We start from the raw sequence: 18,729 nt of genomic DNA, 5'->3' as shown, positions 1-18,729 counted from the left end.
CTGCCTTTTATATTACTTCATTATGGTTTTATTCAACTTTTAAGAATCAGTTCAAAATAGTTTTTGTCGAAAAATGCCATAAAAGGTTTTCTTTGTTGTATATTCACTACCATTTGCCCTTAAGTGAACGACAGTCTTTCAACAATTTTTTATTCCTATCATGCACGCAGAACCAAATACTCCATAAAACCAGCTCAACTGTAATCTGGTTTTGTGCACCACCAATAAAAGTGCTAACTAGCTAAGCTCCACTTGCAAAGAAATTTATCTTGTCATTAAATCTTCATAGCCTTATGGGAAACAAAGTATTACACAAGAGTCACTGCCAGCATAATTTGAAGAAATAGCCTGGTAATTTTAAAAGTCGATGGCTTTTCCAAAGAATCAATTATTATTAGGATAGAGGATTCCTAATCCTTTATGGATTTTGAAAGAACAGAAACAATAATACAAAACCCCAAAACAGCACCCAACCTATTTGTGATTGCGAGGCTTTCAGTAGCTTAACCTGGTAAATTGACTAAAACTCAATAATATTCCTACAGTTTTGTTCCGGAATGTTATTTTATGGTCTGAATAACCAGCTGTTACACACTGTCAAGTTCAAAATAGTCATTAAGATCTAGAGTCCTGCCTTTACAGACACTGCAATGGTGAATGAACCTTTTTGAAACTCTGAAAATGTTTGGGGGTTTTTGGTTGGGTTTTTTTGGGGGTTTTTTTTTGGTGTTTTTTGGTTTGGTTGGTTGGTTTGCTTGGGGCTTTTTTGTCTTTTCAAAATTTATACTGCTTGCTTAATGAAAAGTGTTATTAGGTGTTTTACTTCTAGTCAGTCCATTGGCAGATTACCACTCAGAATGAAGCCTGCACTAACACTGGGGGAAGGGTGGATTGCTTGGTGGCTTGATAGTACCATTAAAGGGAGAGCCTTAAATGGGTGGTCAGTTTTTCTGTAGAGACCAGGGAAAAGACTTAGACTAAACCTCATCTTACCCAGCTGGAAAGAGATCTGGGTAATAGGTAAATCATAGAATCATAGAATTGGCTGGGTTGGAAGGGACCTCAGAGATCATCAAGTCCAACCCTTGATCCACTACTGCTGCAGTTACTAGATCATGGCACTGAGTGCCACGTCCAGTCTCTTTTTAAGTATCTCCAGGGACAGAGAATCCACTACTTCCCGGGGCAGCCCATTCCAATGCCTGATCACCCTCTCGGTAAAGAAATTCTTTCTAATGTCCAACCTAAACCTCCTCCAGCACAACTTGAGACCATGCCCTCTTGTCTTGCTGAGAGTTGCCTGGGAAAAGAGACCAACCCCCACCTGGCTCCAACCTCCTTTCAGGGAGTTGTAGAGAGTGATGAGGTCTCTGAGCCTCCTCTTCTCCAGGCTGAACAGCCCCAGCTCCCTCAGCCTCTCCTCATAGGGTCTGTGCTCGAGTCCCTTCACCAGCCTGGTTGCCCTCCTTTGGACCCGCTCCAGGACCTCAATATCCTTCCTGAACTGAGGGGCCCAGAACTGGACACAGTACTCGAGGTGTGGCCTCACCAGCATTGAGTACAGGGGCAGAATCACTTCCCTGGACCTGCTGGCCACGCTCTTCCTGACACAGGCCAGGATGCCATTGGCCTTCTTGGCCACCTGGGCACACTGCTGGCTCATGTTCAGCTTCCTGCAGCAATCAGTGCCCTCCTAAGAGCTGAAACTACAGTTTGGACATATAGATAAGTGTGAGTCATGAACCGGTCAGATATCTTCATTTGCTCTCCTATAATCATTTGTCCAGATATTCCAGCACTACTGCCAATGTTACAATCACCTAGAAGAGTGAACATTAAGAAATGTTCTATAGAACACTAAGGAAACATTTTTCATCTACAGTTTTTTAAAGTTATTTTTTGCAAATCTTAATATTTGGGTCAAAACTTGCCATGACAGAATGCCTTAAAATTTCTTCAGTCTTTTCATGTCCTTATATTACCCTTAGGGCCTTTCTCCAAATTTTCTGCTTTCAATCATGTGTAGCTTCAAGTATCTTAAGAAATGAAACACTGCCAGAAAAAGGACATGGGAATCTGCTGATCCATAGAATTAAGCTTGTGCAGTAGTTGTCAAAGACACCTTTGGATATGCTAAATAACAACACTTTTCCTCCACTCCCAAGCATTCTGGGCTATGGCAGAGAAGTTTGCATGGGCAAGAAACAACTCCTGTTGACTCCTGTCTTGTTGTTGTCTGTGCATTCTGTTTTGGAGAGCAGAGTAGTTGCTCCAGGCAGGCTGGCCTCAGTGCCAGTTCCCTGTTCACTAACTAACCTTTGGAGAGACAGATCACAACTAAGCTCACCAAACAGAATCCTTCCAAAGCCCTGAACACCACAGGTGCACCTTGTGCTTTGCCTGCTCTAAAATGTGCAAATGTGTTCTTTTTTCATCTTTCAACGTTTTTTCTTCAGTAAATCTCCTCTCCCACTGATCTGAAGTTAAAACTTCAATTCCTTTCTGTATTCCTTAGCTAATCAACACTAGCTGGAAACAATTCTATTCTCCTTTAGTTCTTTGAATATGCATAATAAATAGGCATATAAATCCACATTTCATTCTGACACATGAGAATGAAAAACATGCATTGACACTACAGATTTATAATTATTTATATTTCATATTACTTTTCTAAAAGAACTAAGTTTCAACTAGAAATAAAATCATAGGAATACAAATTCACTATCTGCTCTCAATAGCAGCAGTGATGCTCAGACGTTTTTGTCTTAAAAATGAAAGTGAAATAATTTTAGTACCTTAAGGTATGGCTGTCACTGTTAACTGTAAAAATAGGATCCTTTGATCAAAATGTAAAAAACCCTTGCCCTCTTTGAGCTCCTGATCCCACAGCCTTTATGCAGTTAACAGTCCATTAACACCCAAATGGAAGTGCTTAAATAGATCTTAAGAGATTGAATAGACTTTTTGCTAAACTGGAAAAGAATATGTCTTTGAATTGCCTAGACTTCTTTGGAAATCTTGACATGTGGTTACTTAAACGGGTTGCTATAACTAATATGTATCAAGAACTACATATAAATGCTTAATAAAGGTGCTCTTCAAGAAGATTACTTACTGAATTTTCTTCAGTAAGCTCAGAGCCATACTATTCAAGTACTCAATATTCATTACTGAATTTATCCTTGCAATTACTTCTGTGAGACGATCTTCTCATTCTTCATATGCAAGAAACTGAAAGAGAAGTAACAAGTGATTTGCACACAGCCTGACACTTGCATCAAGAACTTGATTCTACAGTATTAAATCCTCTTCACAAATACAAATCTTAACCAGAAGCCAGCCTCTCTCTGAAGTTATACACACCCCATTTAGAGCCATTATCATCCACAATTCATCAGGAAGACAAAGAGAGCCCACAAATATTTTCTTTGTTCAAAACAGTGAGGTGAGGTATCTGTACATTTCTTCCTTACAAGAGAAGGATGGAAGCAACTTGCATAAAATTATTTCAAACTGTCTTAAACGCCTTCCTGGCCATCTTAAATGACTAATAGTTTAAACAGACTTCAGAAAAATATGCCTCCCTTCCACACAGCCTGTCACAAACTCAGTCGCCCACTCATTCAGAACATGGCTAAATGAATTCTTAGACTACAGATCATTAATATTCACTGAGCTGATTGTATTGCTAATACTTGCTGCCAAAAACCAGAGTACAGTTCCTGCTTCTGACTGCATGCATCGTGTTTGTCAGTCTTCTGGCTCTGGTATTTCTTTGATCCTTCTGTGAGCTGATTTAGCTAAAACATAAGAGAAATCCAGCAGAAAGATGGACAAGTCAGTGAGTGGCAAAGCCTGAGAAGTACCAAAACTTTCATGCATAGCAGGATTACCCCGTCCAAACTGAAAGCTGAGGGAGAAGTCTTGCTCCTTTTGGCAATGAAGAAATCAGCTTGTCCATAGTCCAGGCAAATTCTGTACATCTTCAATTTCTCTTCTCAGGTATCACTGCTTCAACTTACTGTCTGCCTTACATTAGACAATCACAGAATGCACTGGGTTGGGAGGGAACTTTACAGGTCATCTAATCCAACCCCCATGCAGTCTCCCTAAAAGGTTTTCTGGGAGGAAATAGAGATGTCAGACCTAACACATTTAAACATTTTTAGAAGTCTGCCTTCTAAGAACAAAGAATTAAAACTGAATTACAGCATTTACTTCCTCAAAAAAGACAACCTTGCATTATACCAGCAACTGCCACAGGAAAGCTGTAAGCTATGTCAAGTAGCATTTATGATAGCCAAAAAAATAGTTACAAACTTTAAGTGACCAAGTGACCTTAAGTGACCAAGGCACAACAGCTAGAACCTCTTCTCTGACTTGACAAACAGATTCCAACTCTCAATAATAGAAAGTTGGTACCATTGTAACTAGCATTTGCCCTGCAGCAAGCCAATACACTTCTACAAATTATCATACAGGTGTCTGAAAGGGAGAGGAAAAATGTGCATGACTGAGGGAATAACATTAAGTAACAAGATTTTAAGGCTTGTATTCAGATAACAGGTTTCTGGAGGTGCAGCAGAGTTTTTTGTTAAGGAAGTCAGGAGAGAGGCACATTGCTTCTGATCCTGATGCACAAAGAGATTGCCTGGACTGCAATATATCTATTCTAAGGAAAAGAAGAATATTGAATATTTCATATGCTCTTTCCAAAGTTTTATCAGGATCCTTACAATTCCTGTCATTTTTTTGTACTCTGAACTATTTGTTAGAAGACTTTCATCTTTTCATAACCTGAATTCTCCATTCTCCCTTAAAGATAGATCAAGAATTTGAACAGACACAATGAAAGAAAGCAGAAATACTGCTTTTCTTACCTTTGTAGCAAGGAAAAATGCATCAATATTTAATTAATTACCGAAAACAAGTTAATGCAATTTGGCATTCCAATTATTGTTAAACAAAAGCAACTCATGGCTTGTACTTCCAGACCAGCATAGTAACAAAGCTAATTGCTCCTTCTTCAAAGAACTGCTTCCTGGTTTTCCTATGAGTTTCTCAGTAAGATGCTGCTAAAAGAGTTTTTGTTATTTTTTACTACAAGGGCAACTTGACATTGATTTCAGCAAATCCTTCCAGCAAGGATATTCAAATATCCTCTTGTCTCTATTGGGTATATTTTATTAAATATGCAAGAAGACCATTCAAACAAAGCAAAAACAAGACCAAAAGTGTGCAGCTTACTTTGCAAAGACTGAAATCTTTCGTTGTCAAAAAACCAAAAGTTTATTTCTTCTCTAACACAATAAAAGTTGATTCCATCCCATGAACAAGTTCTTAGTCTCTTGCAGCTTTTATGTTTCAGAGCATGCTTTTAACTATGTACTTTAAGACAATGTATAGCTCCCCCAAGTGTGTGGCAGAACAAGCAAATGCATTAGAATTGATTTTTCTGCAGATGTCCTGTGGTTGAATGTTAAATACTATTTTTTGAATCAGATATACATTACCTATACTGCATGACATGATTACCTAAGAAGTTAGCAACTGTAGAAGTGTAAAAGAACAGCATTTATGCTAAAAATAATGTACAGACAGTTGGTAATGGAATTTGGCAGGTATTGCTGTAATTTTAATTTGCAAATATTCATGTAGTGGAAAAACTTTCCTCTGAAGTTACTGAGTTGCTTGGAAAGATACTGAAGTACAGACACACAGGCATGCTCGAAGAACAAAGATTTGCTGCTGACTTAACCTAGATATAGCCATACACTTTAAACATTAACTTAAAGGATGAGTGGATTTACCTTCTTAGTATGCTTCTAGGTTTTTTCTTTCATTTTAAAAATTTTGTTCTGCATTTGGCCTCAGTCATATCACTGATAAGATAAATGCACAGCATACAGAAAAGAGGAAGAACCCAAAACGTTGCAGAGGTGATACATGTGTTTTAGAAAGGAAAGATCCAAAATAATCAGATCTTACATTGGTATGTTATACAGGTACCTCGGATTCATAATTAAAATAGCATAGCTTGAAAGACTTTCTGATGCAGGATGCCTTGCCTTCTCCCTCCACAAAGAGATTTCAGCAGAAAGTAGGTAAGAATATAACTAGACAGTAAGAAATGGAAAGTTGAACTAAAGTGTATAAACAGCAAACAATGCAAAATAAAATTATTTTGTATGAAACACATGAGAAGCTGATATAGCAAATCACTCAGGAAAGCCGTGACTCAAACCTGAAAGGGAGATTATTCATTTCAGAACTCAAAAGCAAGCATAAAACACCAAACCTCTTGAGATTTAACTCCACTTCTATCACCTTTGAAATTTTTGTATACACTGTCTTATGATTAAGACATTTATTACTATTTAGCATATCATATAATTTATAGTAATTCTCTACAGAATATAATTATGTATTATCAATAACTTTATACAGATACAGTATTGAAGCTATGTCCTCTTTTGCTTAATGTCAAGTACAAAACAGCTTATATAGACTAAAAAAAAAGCTACATGCCACAGTTGTAGCATACTGTATTTTGTGCCTGATTTATGTTTACAGTAGTGACTTTTTGATCTTTCAAGACAAATAAACATGATACCACATAACAAACAGTTGTGCAAACTCAGACTTAGGAGGAAGACTTAACTACCTCCTTTTTCCAGAACTACTTTTCCCTGCTTTACTGCTGCTACTACCAGACTTGCTGGAAGATTTTGAGGAGAAAAGTCTTGTCATGAATTCAGAGACATCTGGCAGCTCGTGGTTGGAATTCAGCATGTTCATTGACTGCTCCATTTCCTGCATGTAGAGATCAGATAACCTTACTGGAACATAACAATTATGGCTGTTTCTATTTCATCAGTTGAAACATTGCATCAGGAAAATGTCAAGAATTTCCCAAACACTAGTTTACTATTTGTAGTTCTCCAAGGTACATATTGCTACTTATTTTTATGCAACCACAAACAATGCCCAGCTACACACAGAAACATAAAACCCCAAAACTAAAAGCACTTGTATATGGATAAAAGTAACCATGTCTTAAGCAGTCTTACAGGGCAACCACCTGATTAAAAAAAAAATTCTAAAAAGATTGTTAACTTATTTTCAGCATTACTTTTCTCAATTTCAAGCTTTAGGCTTTTGTTTAGATTTTCAGATCTGTGTTCAGATCTGTTTCACATACTTCTGTGTTTTCAGTTTAGTATTATTATTCAGCTTAGTATTATTTACTTATATAAAGTTTGGAAGGAATGAGATATTTTTATTGCCCTACTTTGTAACAATTAGAGTACTACTTTGTAAGCTATTAGAGTACAGCAGCTAAGTGTTCTTTTTTTCATGAAAGAAAGGAATTTAATGAGACCACATATCTGGCTATGCTTAATGTAACTTAAAAAGTTTTGCACAGTGGCTCTAGGAAATGAATGAGCAGTTTAAAACCAAGCCAAACCTGAAGCATTTTAATAAATACAACAGCTGAACTCCACATTGACAGCGTGATAACACTTACAGTAATTGCCAATTTAATGTAGGGTTATCACCTTGCTTTTCTAGTTACTATTCAGATCAATACAGCTTTAACTGTTTCCAAGGTACACAGAAAGCAAAAGCTATGTTAGCCTTTGTTGTTCTTGCATCTAATGCTGCATCTGTACTTCATGCCTCTTCAACAAGCACAGTTACGAGATCATTAAGTTTCTAGATAAATTAGTGCTGTGCTGATTCCATAAAGAGCAAACTACCTTGAAAAATGTGATACAAGCTCCATACCTTCCACAAGCAGGAAGTATCTATGCAAGTAAACTTAAGTTGCATAGATACTTAATGCACAGTATTCTAGAGAATGCTATTAAAATTTGAGTTCTTAAAAACTACTTTCTCCTACTCTTTAAAGAAAATTTAAATTATAAGCAAGATACTTTCAACTTGAAATTTCTTCTTCACATCAGTCAGCTCCTAAGAACTAAATAATTCAAAGTTCTGATGCTCTGTAAGAAATGTCAGATCAGTGAAAAAACAAGGGGGTAAGTGATTTTTAAAAAATCACTTGAGCTCAGCTTGGTTTGAAGAATATGCCATGGATATCTAGCATGTCTTTATATCCTGTTCCTAATAAAAATAAAAGGCCAAACAGCATAACATAGCTCTGATATGCTTTTTATTGGTATTTCTTATAAAAAAAGAAAAAAACCCCACCTCAGGACACCTATAAAGTACTACTGAAGACAGTGGTCATTTAGAGCAAAAGGAGTTTAAATTAACCAAGCCCTTGAAAGCAGCCACCCGAGACAGACAAGGCACATTTCTAAAAGTATGAAAAGTTTTAGCAAACACCTTGAATCTCCATTTTGTCCTAGCCTTCTGCTATTCGGCATTTTGCATGATGGAAGGACAACAAATCAGATGATTTAATGATTAGATTAAGACTCCAAATCATATACAATATTGTGACATCTGGATTTAAAAGTCTTGTTGCTTATGTGGTTTAGGTTAACGGATAAAAGAACCTCATATTGTACTATTCTCAACACACTTAGCACTTATTAAATTATGTCTAAAAATGGAGTGCCAGATTTAAACATGGTGCAGAAATACATTGGAAATTTATAGAAAAATAGACTGAAAATTTGTATCTGTCACTTTAAAGAAACTCTGGAAAACACCACTCATGCTGTCAAGCTTTCAAAGCTGTGCCCAACAATGTAATTCTGTGTTGCGCTGTTTAACAGTAAATTCATGTTGGAAATGTTAGGATTCATTGTTAAGAACAGCAACATTGTACTAACTGAATAAATTACATCCATTGTGACTTCTTTCAAAGTCCAGTTTTGTTTTTTATTACTTTTCTGTACCTTAAAATCTCCTTCTCTTTGTTCTCTGTCTGCACCAATTGAACATACTTACCCGTCTCATATCAGGGTCACTGGTGTTGACAACTTTAGGCAGAAGGACAAATATCAGTAATGGAAGAACCATCATCATCACCTACACAGGAAACAGCAAATACTTCAACTTATTTCCCTTTCCAGACATTTTCAGACATACTGATGCAAAGCTTGTAGCTGAACAGCAAAATTCTAGAACTACAGCATTCTATGTCAGTGAACCAGTAACAATAATCCACACGTCAGGAGAGAAACCATAAGAACTATTTATGTTTTAAGTACCAGATTACAAAGTTGGATTGAAGTAAATGGTTATCTTTTCAAATTTTATAATTACAGTGTTGCAACATGTTGATCTCTACACTACTAGAACAACATCAATTCAAGGGAATCAGTCTGTGGGCAATTATCAGAGGACATATATTAACAGAGGTGACATATAGAGAAGGGGGGGTCATAGAAAAACAAAATACATCAGTCCCCTCAGAGGAACAAAGTGTGCACATCTTTTCTCAATTATTTTATTCTGTTATATAGAACAGTTACAGTGAGATCCTTAGAAATCTGTGTGTTTCTTTTACATACCATAGGGTTCATTAGAAAATCTGTCCATCCCCAAGATTCTCTCTTTATGAAGTATGAAGGAGGCCCAGAAGATTTCATCTGGAGGGGGTATGGCAGCCTGACAACTTCAGACGTTTTGATGTAATTCACATATCTTGCTCTAATAAGCAAAATGGAAATAATTAAAAGTATAAATACAATCTTTAACAAAAAATAAAGATTATATAATAATATTCCAATCAAAGTTTTAGTAATAGATTACAAACAAAAGTATCTGCTAGGCTGTGTCAGCTGGGCTTCACTTTCCAGAAACTGAATTTCTCTTAGCAGCATACTTTATGGAATCAAATGACACTTAAACCTTTATTACAGGCTAGCTGCTAAGCAGACTGAAACATCTGATAGACAAAACAGTCCTACAGATCAGAAGCACCACAACTATTTGTTCAAATGTGACTTCTGCAAAACATTTTTTCTCACTGTGGTAACAATCCAGAAAAGCTACAATGTTTAAAGACAAGCTACAGCTTTGTACAGTGTAGCTTATCTAAACCATTTGGTCTGGACAATAATTATTTATATATGAAGTTATATTCACGTTTGAAGTTAAAACTGCATTTTTCCAAAGTGCGTTGCTTTGCATTTATTAATACTGAATCTCAGTCTTTATTAATTCACTACTTTTCTTCATTTAGGCCTAGTATTTCAAGTTACATGGTATTGCCATCTAATTTTGTCATTCTTCACCTATTTTTCATGCCATGACTATTTACCCACCTTGTGCAACTTCAGGGATGACTCCTGTCCACTACAAATCACTTATTCCTTCTGAAGTTGTCACCAAATATTCATCCATAGAATGTCCTTCCCTCCCACCTTACAATGATTTGGGTTGGAAGGGACAGCAAAGATTATCTACTTCAGCTCCTCTCTATTGGCAGGGGCATCTCCCACTAGACCAGGATGCTCAAGGCTCCATCCAGCCTGGCCTTAGACACCTCCAGGGAGGGGGCCATCAACAACCTCTCTAAGCAACTTATCTTACTACCTTCACCATGAAGGTTTTTTTTCCTAATGTCTAACATAAATCTACCCTCTTCCAGTTCAAAGCCATTACCCCTTGTCCTATCACTGCCCTCTCTAGTGAAAAACCCTTCCCCAGCTTTCCTGTAGGCCCCTTCATGTACTATCAGGCCACTATAAGGTCTTCCCAGAGCCTTCTTTTCTCCAGGCTGAATAGAGACTATGTATTTTCTTCAAAACCTTTTAGGATTTTCAAGTAGATAATATCAAACGTACATTACCAATTATTTCTTCTTCCTAAGAATTCAGTACTTTTTAAAGGCAGAACTTTCCTGAGAAAAGCCCAGTTGACATTTTCCCCCATGTGAAACATTTTTTCATCTGTATCCCAACTGTATTCCTCATTACAGTTTCTATCTGGTTGACTGGTAGAGATGTCAAGCCTACTGGTACTCTGCCCTGCAGATGTATTCTAGCTATTTACTTAATTTCAGATTTGTCACCTTAAGTTCTCAGATACCAAACTGTGCTAAGCAAAGAGGTTGTACACAGACTGTGCATCTGTTTCATAAAGGTCCTTTCATATTTATAATGTATTAGTTGATGCCAATGGGACACTGCCTAAGAAATTATAAAAATAAAAATTTCATAAAATTTAGACTAAGCACAAAGTGTGCTATGATTACTATAAACACACTGTTTGCACTATTTTCACTTTGACATTTCAATTTTTCATCTTCCCTAAAAATAGTGCTACAGTGTTTACGTGGATGTTTGTACTCCTAAAATGTAATGGCAACTTTTACAAGATACTCTAAAGACAAACTTGAAGTTCAGATACTACATGTGTGCCTGTAGAAAGGAAAATGAACAATAAACATGTTCACTTAAATGGAAACCACGTTGTTAGATAGGAGGACAACTAAGATGACTCTTTTTATCCATTTCCTCTTATTGAGGGCCATATATATGAAAGGAAGAAAGAAATCCGACTTAGAATGTTAAAAACCATGCTCCTGGAAGTGTTGTTAAAAGAACCTGAAACTATCTGAAATGGAACACCAAATCCATAGTACTGTTTTCATTACTTCTTATACTGTGCTGTCAAACACACTTGATCTATTAACACAGAAGCAAATCAAGAGTCTCACCTCATTTTGCCTTTTGAAGTTATGTCAACTCGCACGGGTTCAAATTTATGCGCAGGGGATATAACTTCCACTACATAAGAACCTGAAGGTACATCATGAACCACAAAACTTCCATCTGTCCTGAGAAAAAACAGCAAGTTCCACTATATTTCAATATGCTCCAACACAAAAAAAGAATGCTTTATGTTTTATAAAGAAGAAACACTTCCTATTATCATAATGACCATGAGGAAAATTTAAATCACTCAGTGCTTGTAATAACAGACCCCTTAAGGTCACCAATTCATGCCACAACAGTTGTGGAAATTACCAGTTATGTCAAAGATTTTCCCATAAAAACATTTTTCTCTTACTAAATGTATACTGCCATCCAGTACTGTGCTCACTACAAGTGACAAAAAAAATCCTAATCAACCATTTTTGCTCAAATGTGCTATGCTTATGGTAGTGCAACATATACGAGTAATTTACCAAACTGAGTAAATTAAATTATGTTAATTGCTTGACTTTATAGAAATATAAATTGACATCGCTATAAACAGACATAGCAAATTATTAATATAATCATTACACTAGCTTGGTATCTAGGTTACACTGTCATTAATTATATGCTCTTAGATAACACCATTTCCTCATATTTCAGACAACTCAAGTTCCAAGCAAGCATTTGGAGAATTTGGAAGCTTACCAACCCCACAATATTTATTCAAATAGCTCCTGAATATGATGCTAGGCTCCCACAATTTGGTTGTATGGGCTTATCAGGTGCTACACTGACAAGATTCTGCATATTTTGCAGAGTAAAACTCTGTTGTGTTAACCTACCCACCGTTGTCAAAGTTTGTTCAACTTTGACTGAAGAAGAAATAACGTATAATGATTGGTACTTCCAAGATGGTGTATCTTAATTAAAATAAAATTTCTCATTTTAACATTTTATTTTAAAAACCCCGTGTATTATACTGTATTAAACATAATGAAAAGCATTTAGAATTAGCTTCTGCTCCTGAAGCTCCAAGATTAGTTTGTCATTCTGAAGACATTTTCTATGCTTCTGTAGTATCTCTAGATCCTCTGGAAATCTGACTATACTGATTACCTACTGAGACTGAATACACTGATGTGTTTTTTTTAATGGCTTCCAAACACATTTGCAGGATTTTGTGTAAAGGAATGAAGCCATAACCCTTGAAATGGCTTTTACTGGTACAGTGAAATAGTATTTCAGAAGTACTGGAAAACATTCACTGTTACTTTCTGCCACAAACACTTCTGCAGAATGTGTAAACTCTTCGCTGAGGAGAGGGTCTTCAAAAAGAAGGGACAGCATTTGCACCCACAAGAGTTGAGAATAAACGCTGTACTCCAGAATGTATTGCAAATGTCTGTGGTTTTCTGGGTTTGTTTCGGGTTTTACAGTTTGTTTGTTTGTTTTAATCAAAACTCCGTTCCAGCTTTTTTGATTCTAAGAAGCCCGCAGCCTTACTCATCAACTCGGGTATGTGGTCAGGGGTTGGAGAACAACAACGCCTACAGCAATACAGGTACCCACCGCGGGCCTGGCTCTTTCTAACACCTCAGAAGGTGAGGTGCAAGGGAACCAGCAAAGCCGAAACCGGAGGCGAGAGGTTCCTCGCCGGAGCTGTGCGGTTCTAACCGGGTCAGGCCCGCGAGCAGCCCCGTTCTGCCCCCGCCCGCCGCCATCTTACGGCGCGGAACTAAGGGCCCCTCCGAGCGGCACCGGCGGCACAGGGCCCGTCCCTGACAGGGACCGCTACTTCCCCGCCGGAACCAATCCCCCCCGCCCGGCCCGCCTCTCACTTTAGGAAGCCGACGTGCTCCTCCCCGTCCACCAGCACCCGGGCCCCCGCAATCCAGTCCTGCGGCTTCACCCCGGGTACCACAGCCCGGCCCTCGATCTTAAACCGTTCCCCGGGGCCTGCGCTGCCCGGCGACTCTGTTGTCCCGACCGCCTCCGAACCACGGGCGCCATCGGGCAGCGGCACCGCCAGCAGCCACAACAGCGGCAGCACCAGGCAGGCCGCCCCACTGCGCGCCGCCATCACCCCCCAGTCTCCGCCTCCTCCTCCTCCTCCGCGGGGCGGGGCGGCCTGGAGCGTGCGCACGGGCGGACAGGGCTCGGGCGGGTGCGCGCATGCGCTCACAGGAGAGCGGGGCCCCTGCTGGGGGTGACGTGAGGAGCTCCAGCGAATGGGAGTGACGGAGATCGGGAGTTGGTTCGGTTCGGTTGGGTTCGGCTCCGCGGGCGGGACGCTGCTTGCCTGCCCAGCAGAGAGGGCAGGTGGGGATGAAACCACTTGTGGGTGTTGCAGGGGTGGCAGAGCAGGGGGCTCTGCAAGTGGCACAGGTGCTGAAGGTGCAGAGCGGTGCTTGCTGTGACTGCGGGGAGGGTCACTTCCACCTGGATGGTCGGTGCCCTTACGCGATTGTTGAACAGATCGCTTGTCCCAAGATGAGAAATGGAGTGGGAGAAGGAGTGGGGCAGGGAGAGATCCTTTGTTTTTTCAGTTTGTGGGTAAAATCAAGGGGTAAGGTAATAGCTACTTAAATTACGGAAGGACACAAATGCAAATCTGAAGAATCTGGATGTAACTTCTGTAGCAACTGAGAGGTTCGTTTAGAACTAAGGCAGTTTTAAGTTGAACCCAATTGTTGTTCAAAGAATAATATCAAACTTTTTGTAGGAAAAAAGTGATCAAAAAGCTTACACCCCCCCCCCCCGACCTCCCCCCCCCAAAAAAAAATAAAAACCAAAACCAAAAAAGGTATTAAATCCATGTCTAAAGTTGTCTTTTAGCCAATGACTTGAGGTGCAGCAGTTTGGCTATGTAACTGGAACTTGATGGCACAATAGTATGAAAAGCTGTTTCTTAGTGAGCACGCACAGAATCACAGGAGAAACCAAGAGGGCTGTAATATATTCCCTATATTCCCTTACTTTCTCTTCACACAGCATGTTCTGTCATACATGCTCATTGTCATGTTGTGGCTACACTTGCTTCCTTTTTGTGTCTCACTTGACTTTCTGAACGCACTGAAAACATTATTTTATTAAGCACGATTGTGTTAGAGATAATGAACCTGGTCATCACCTGGTATTCAAAACGTACTTTACTAGGCATGATTTTGAAAGTGTGTATCACCCTGTGTGAGTGGGATGTGAATTATTTTTATGATAGTATTTTTGAGCTGAAATTAACAGCAAGTTTCTCAGTCAATGTCTGCTTCTAGGACTGATAACACTTGATGTTTATAGTTACTGCTAGAGACTGGTGTGCAGAACCAAGGCCACTGCTCAGTTGAGAAACATCTTATGCTCTGGAAAGAGAAAGGGATTAAAGGGGCAACACCTGTAACCCTCCTTTACGGAGGAGCAGGCAAGATAAATGACCAAAATTGACCAGAATATTCCATCCCATACATGTCAGACATGGTATAAATTTGAGTGATCACATGGGTCAGACCCCTTTGCCCTTCACCTTTACCCTTCACTCTTCCCTTCAGCCCTTCCTCGCCTGCTCCTGTTCATTTTGGCATCCTGTGAGGATTCCATTCATTTGTCTCCTTTGGTCCTGATCTGTGCCAGCCTCCATCTGTGTTCCTGCCTTCAGCTCCCAGCTCCCAACTGCTGCTGACTCCAGGAGTCCAGCCTGGAATTTCCCAGGGCTGCCCTGCAGCCTCGGTGGTGACGTGAGAGTTACTGAAGGAAAGGGAGGAGGAACATGGTATCGTTCTTCTGTGTATTTGTATATACTTAATAATTCCTTTTTGTCATCACTAGTTCATTAAAGCTGTGTAGTTTAGTTACCAACCCATAAATCTCTCTCCCTTATTCTCTCTCCTTTCTTTATAAGGGAGGGGAGGGGGATTAATAGAGAGCATCTATCATTGAGTTAATTGCCAGCCCAGCATTAAACCATGACAACTGCCTTTTCAATTAAGACGAGCTATAACAGCATCTCATTTAAGTGAATTTCACAATGCTATTTGTGAGCTTTGATATCATGCTGTGACTGTTTGCCTTGCAGGTAAAAGAACAAAACCCAAAACAAAAGCAGTAGAAATGGAAACAAAGAAATAAGAATGTCCATGTAAAAAGCCATTAAAATATAATTAAGTATAACCAACTGCTCATTTTCTTAGTACATCACCTGGGAGATGATAAGTGTTTTCTTCTGGAAGAATACTAAGTTGGGGGGGAGTGTGGATCAGCTGGAAGGCAGGAGGGCTCTGCAGAGGGACCTGGACAGACTGGAGAGTTGGGCTGATTCCAATGGGATGAGGTTCAACACGGCCAAGTTGTCCTTGTCCTTGTGTGCCGGGTCCTGCACTTTGGCCACAACAACCCCATGGGGAGCTCCAGGCTGGGCACAGAGTGGCTGAGAGCAGCCAGGCAGAGAGGGACCTGGGAGTCTGGATTGACAGGAAGCTGAACATGAGCCAGCAGTGTGCCCAGGTAGCCAAGAAGGCCAATGGCATCCTGGCCTGTATCAGGAACAGCGTCGCCAGCAGGTCCAAGGAAGTGATTCTGCCCCTGTACTCAGTGCTGGTGAGGCCACACCTCGAGTCCTGTGTCCAGTTCTGGGCCCCTCAGTTTAGGAAGGATATGGAGGTCCTGGAGCAGGTCCAGAGAAGAGCAAGGAGGCTGTGAAGGGATCCAGCACAAGTCCTGTGAGGAAGGGCTGAGGGAGCTGGGGCTGTTCAGCCTGGAGAAGAGGAGGCTCAGGGGAGACCTCATCACTCTCTACAACTCCCTGAAAGGAGGTTGTAGCCGGGTAGGGGGGTCAGTCTCTTCTCCCAGGCAGCCACCAGTAAGACAAGAGGGCATGGACTTAAGCTCTGCCAAGGGAGGTTTAGGTTGGATATTAGGTAAAATTCTTTACAGAGAGGGTGATCAGAGACTGGAACAGGCTGCCCAGGGAGGTGGTGGATTCTCTGTCTCTGGAGGTTTTTAAGAAGAGACTGATGTGGCATTCATTGCCAGGGTCTGGTAACCACAGTGGCAGTGGATTAAGGGTTGGACTTGATGATCTCAGAGGTCCTTTCCAACCTGGATGATTCTGTGTGATTCTGTGTGAGAGTTGTCTCTGCACCTTGATGTTAAATGGATCCTTGATGAGGAAAGAGAAAACTGCCAAGCAACAGTTTGGGTTCAATTGAGACAACTGTTCAATTCCATTAACTTCCTGAAAGTGCAATCAAGGGTGACCTCCATGTTTTATAGCTGTCTCTTCATTGATGGATTCAGCCTCTGATTAACAGCTGTGTAGAAACTGGCAGGTTTCTGAGAAGTTCTACCCTGTTCACAGTCAAATTCTCTATTTTGTCTGAGTTACTTCAACTAGCTGTCTCTAATGCTACCAAACTGTCAGCCAGATGGATGAGAGCTGACAGTCCCTAATGGGTTGAACAAAGAGGAGGTCTAGGCTCACGTAGTGCCAAGACACTGATAACACTGAAATCTGTATCTGCAGGAACTCGTCACTTTTGGTTTCATGTACAAACTGAAAAAGCCAGGCAGACCCATAAAATCCACTTGAGCTCTCTGAATGCAACATCAACATCCACAAGCATCATAGCTCTTTACAGAGAATCATGTAGTAGAGGATTGTTCTCCCCTGAGGGTTAAAGATGTTTACAAAACTGTAGGAGACCTTGTGTTTGTGCTGAATTTTTTTCATAGTCTGAACACTAGCAAAACTTACCATATACATTTTTTGGCTCATAGCTAACCATTAGGAAAGCATTTTCCCAACCTTTAATTCACCGTTGAACACCTCAGTATGACGGCTCTGAAAACTTCTCTTTCTATAAAGCTGACAGCACTCTGTCTAGTTTTTAAATATTTTTATTTTGAAAACATGTGATCCTGTTCTTGATACTGGTTTACTTTAATACACTGGACCACAAGCAACAGCAGCCCTCAGCCTGTGTGGGGTGTGATTCAGGCAGAGATACACAGAGCTGTTGCCCTTCAGCAGGGAGCAGGCTCAGCCATCTGCCTCTTATCTTCCCACAGACTCTGGAGCAGCCCCCAGTACAGGTGCACAGGGAACCTTCAGTGCACCAGATAAGCAATGCTCAGTGCTCACAAATGCTCAAAGACACAGACCTGGCTGACAGGAAGAATAAACGAGAACTACTTGTGCATCAGAATATTCATATCTACTTTTTAATTTTGTAAACTTTTTTTTTTTTTTTTTTTTTTTTTTTTTTAAGAAGACATCGAAATGCCCACCCAAGCAAAGTAAGCAGATCTATGAGAATACAGAAACTGAAGGCAGAGGGAAGATTCAACATAAAGATACTGTGAAAGGCCACGGCCAGGTAACTCATTTACCGAGCTCTCTCCTTCACAAGGAGCTTTACTTAAAAGAAGAGTAAACAGAATTAACGAGAAACGTGTAACATATTTACTTCGGCACCGATTTTCTTTTTTTAAGGATAAATGTATTGTCGCACAGGATCATTATGCCATCTACTGGCAATTCGCAATGCTACACCAGAAGCGCTTTAAGGCAATAACACGGACCCAAAAGGCCGGGGGTGCTGAATGGATTCAGTGGCCGTCTTTGTGCTCTCCTGGATCTACGATTCCCTGAGAGTGCCCTGCTTCTGACCTGGGGACACAAGGTATGCAGTCCATCATCTTGACCTGATCCAAAATACCAGCCTGCTTCTGTAAGATAGCCTGGCAGTGCTCTGGGTGTTATTCTGCACTCCATCTCTGACACACTGTTGCACGTTAGGGCAGAAAACCTCTAAATCCTCTGTAAACTCAGGAGCTGTCAGAATAATCTCTGCATCTCCATCTCCACACCATGGAGGCAGCATGTACAATTGAAGATTTTTCTGTTCCATCTACCCCCTTGTTCTGTTTTTTTCAAGCTGACCAGCGAAACTTCATTGGAAAGTGTTGAGATTCAGATTCCTTCTTCAAGGTTTTGCTCTATGCTGAAGAGGATCCAACAAAAGCTAGGTCATGAAACAGGTTTTTGTACCTGACAGTCTGCATTATCAACACCCACACTGTACAGCTTTGTGAAGAAACCTCTTTGCTTTTT

At 40.1% G+C, this 18,729-nt stretch overlaps 1 protein-coding gene across 1 annotated transcript; it reads right to left on the bottom strand.

The window, feature by feature from the left end:
• Positions 1–5,273: 5,273 nt before the first annotated feature.
• Positions 5,274–13,745, bottom strand: EMC7 (ER membrane protein complex subunit 7). The gene is made up of 5 exons (XM_030452210.1): positions 13,466–13,745; positions 11,645–11,764; positions 9,492–9,630; positions 8,926–9,006; positions 5,274–6,816 (listed from the first exon to the last, which is right to left on the bottom strand). Exons 1-5 carry the CDS (start codon positions 13,705–13,707, stop codon positions 6,664–6,666), a joined length of 735 nt encoding a protein of 244 aa, XP_030308070.1. The 5' UTR covers positions 13,708–13,745; the 3' UTR covers positions 5,274–6,663.
• Positions 13,746–18,729: the final 4,984 nt, after the last annotated feature.

Source organism: Calypte anna, chromosome 5A, assembly GCF_003957555.1.
Source record: "Calypte anna isolate BGI_N300 chromosome 5A, bCalAnn1_v1.p, whole genome shotgun sequence".
NCBI lineage: Eukaryota > Metazoa > Chordata > Aves > Apodiformes > Trochilidae > Calypte > Calypte anna.
This window is presented reverse-complemented; position numbering and strand designations above follow the sequence as displayed.

Coding starts and splice junctions, on each gene's coding strand:
- EMC7 (XM_030452210.1), bottom strand. CDS start 13,707: ATGGCGGCGCGCAGTGGGGCGGCCTGCCTGGTGCTGCCGCTGTTGTGG. Junction 9,631..11,644: donor ACTTCAAAAGGCAAAATGAG/GTGAGACTCTTG, acceptor TTTGCTTATTAG/AGCAAGATATGTGAATTACA. Junction 6,817..8,925: donor GTGACCCTGATATGAGACGG/GTAAGTATGTTC, acceptor CTCTACATGCAG/GAAATGGAGCAGTCAATGAA.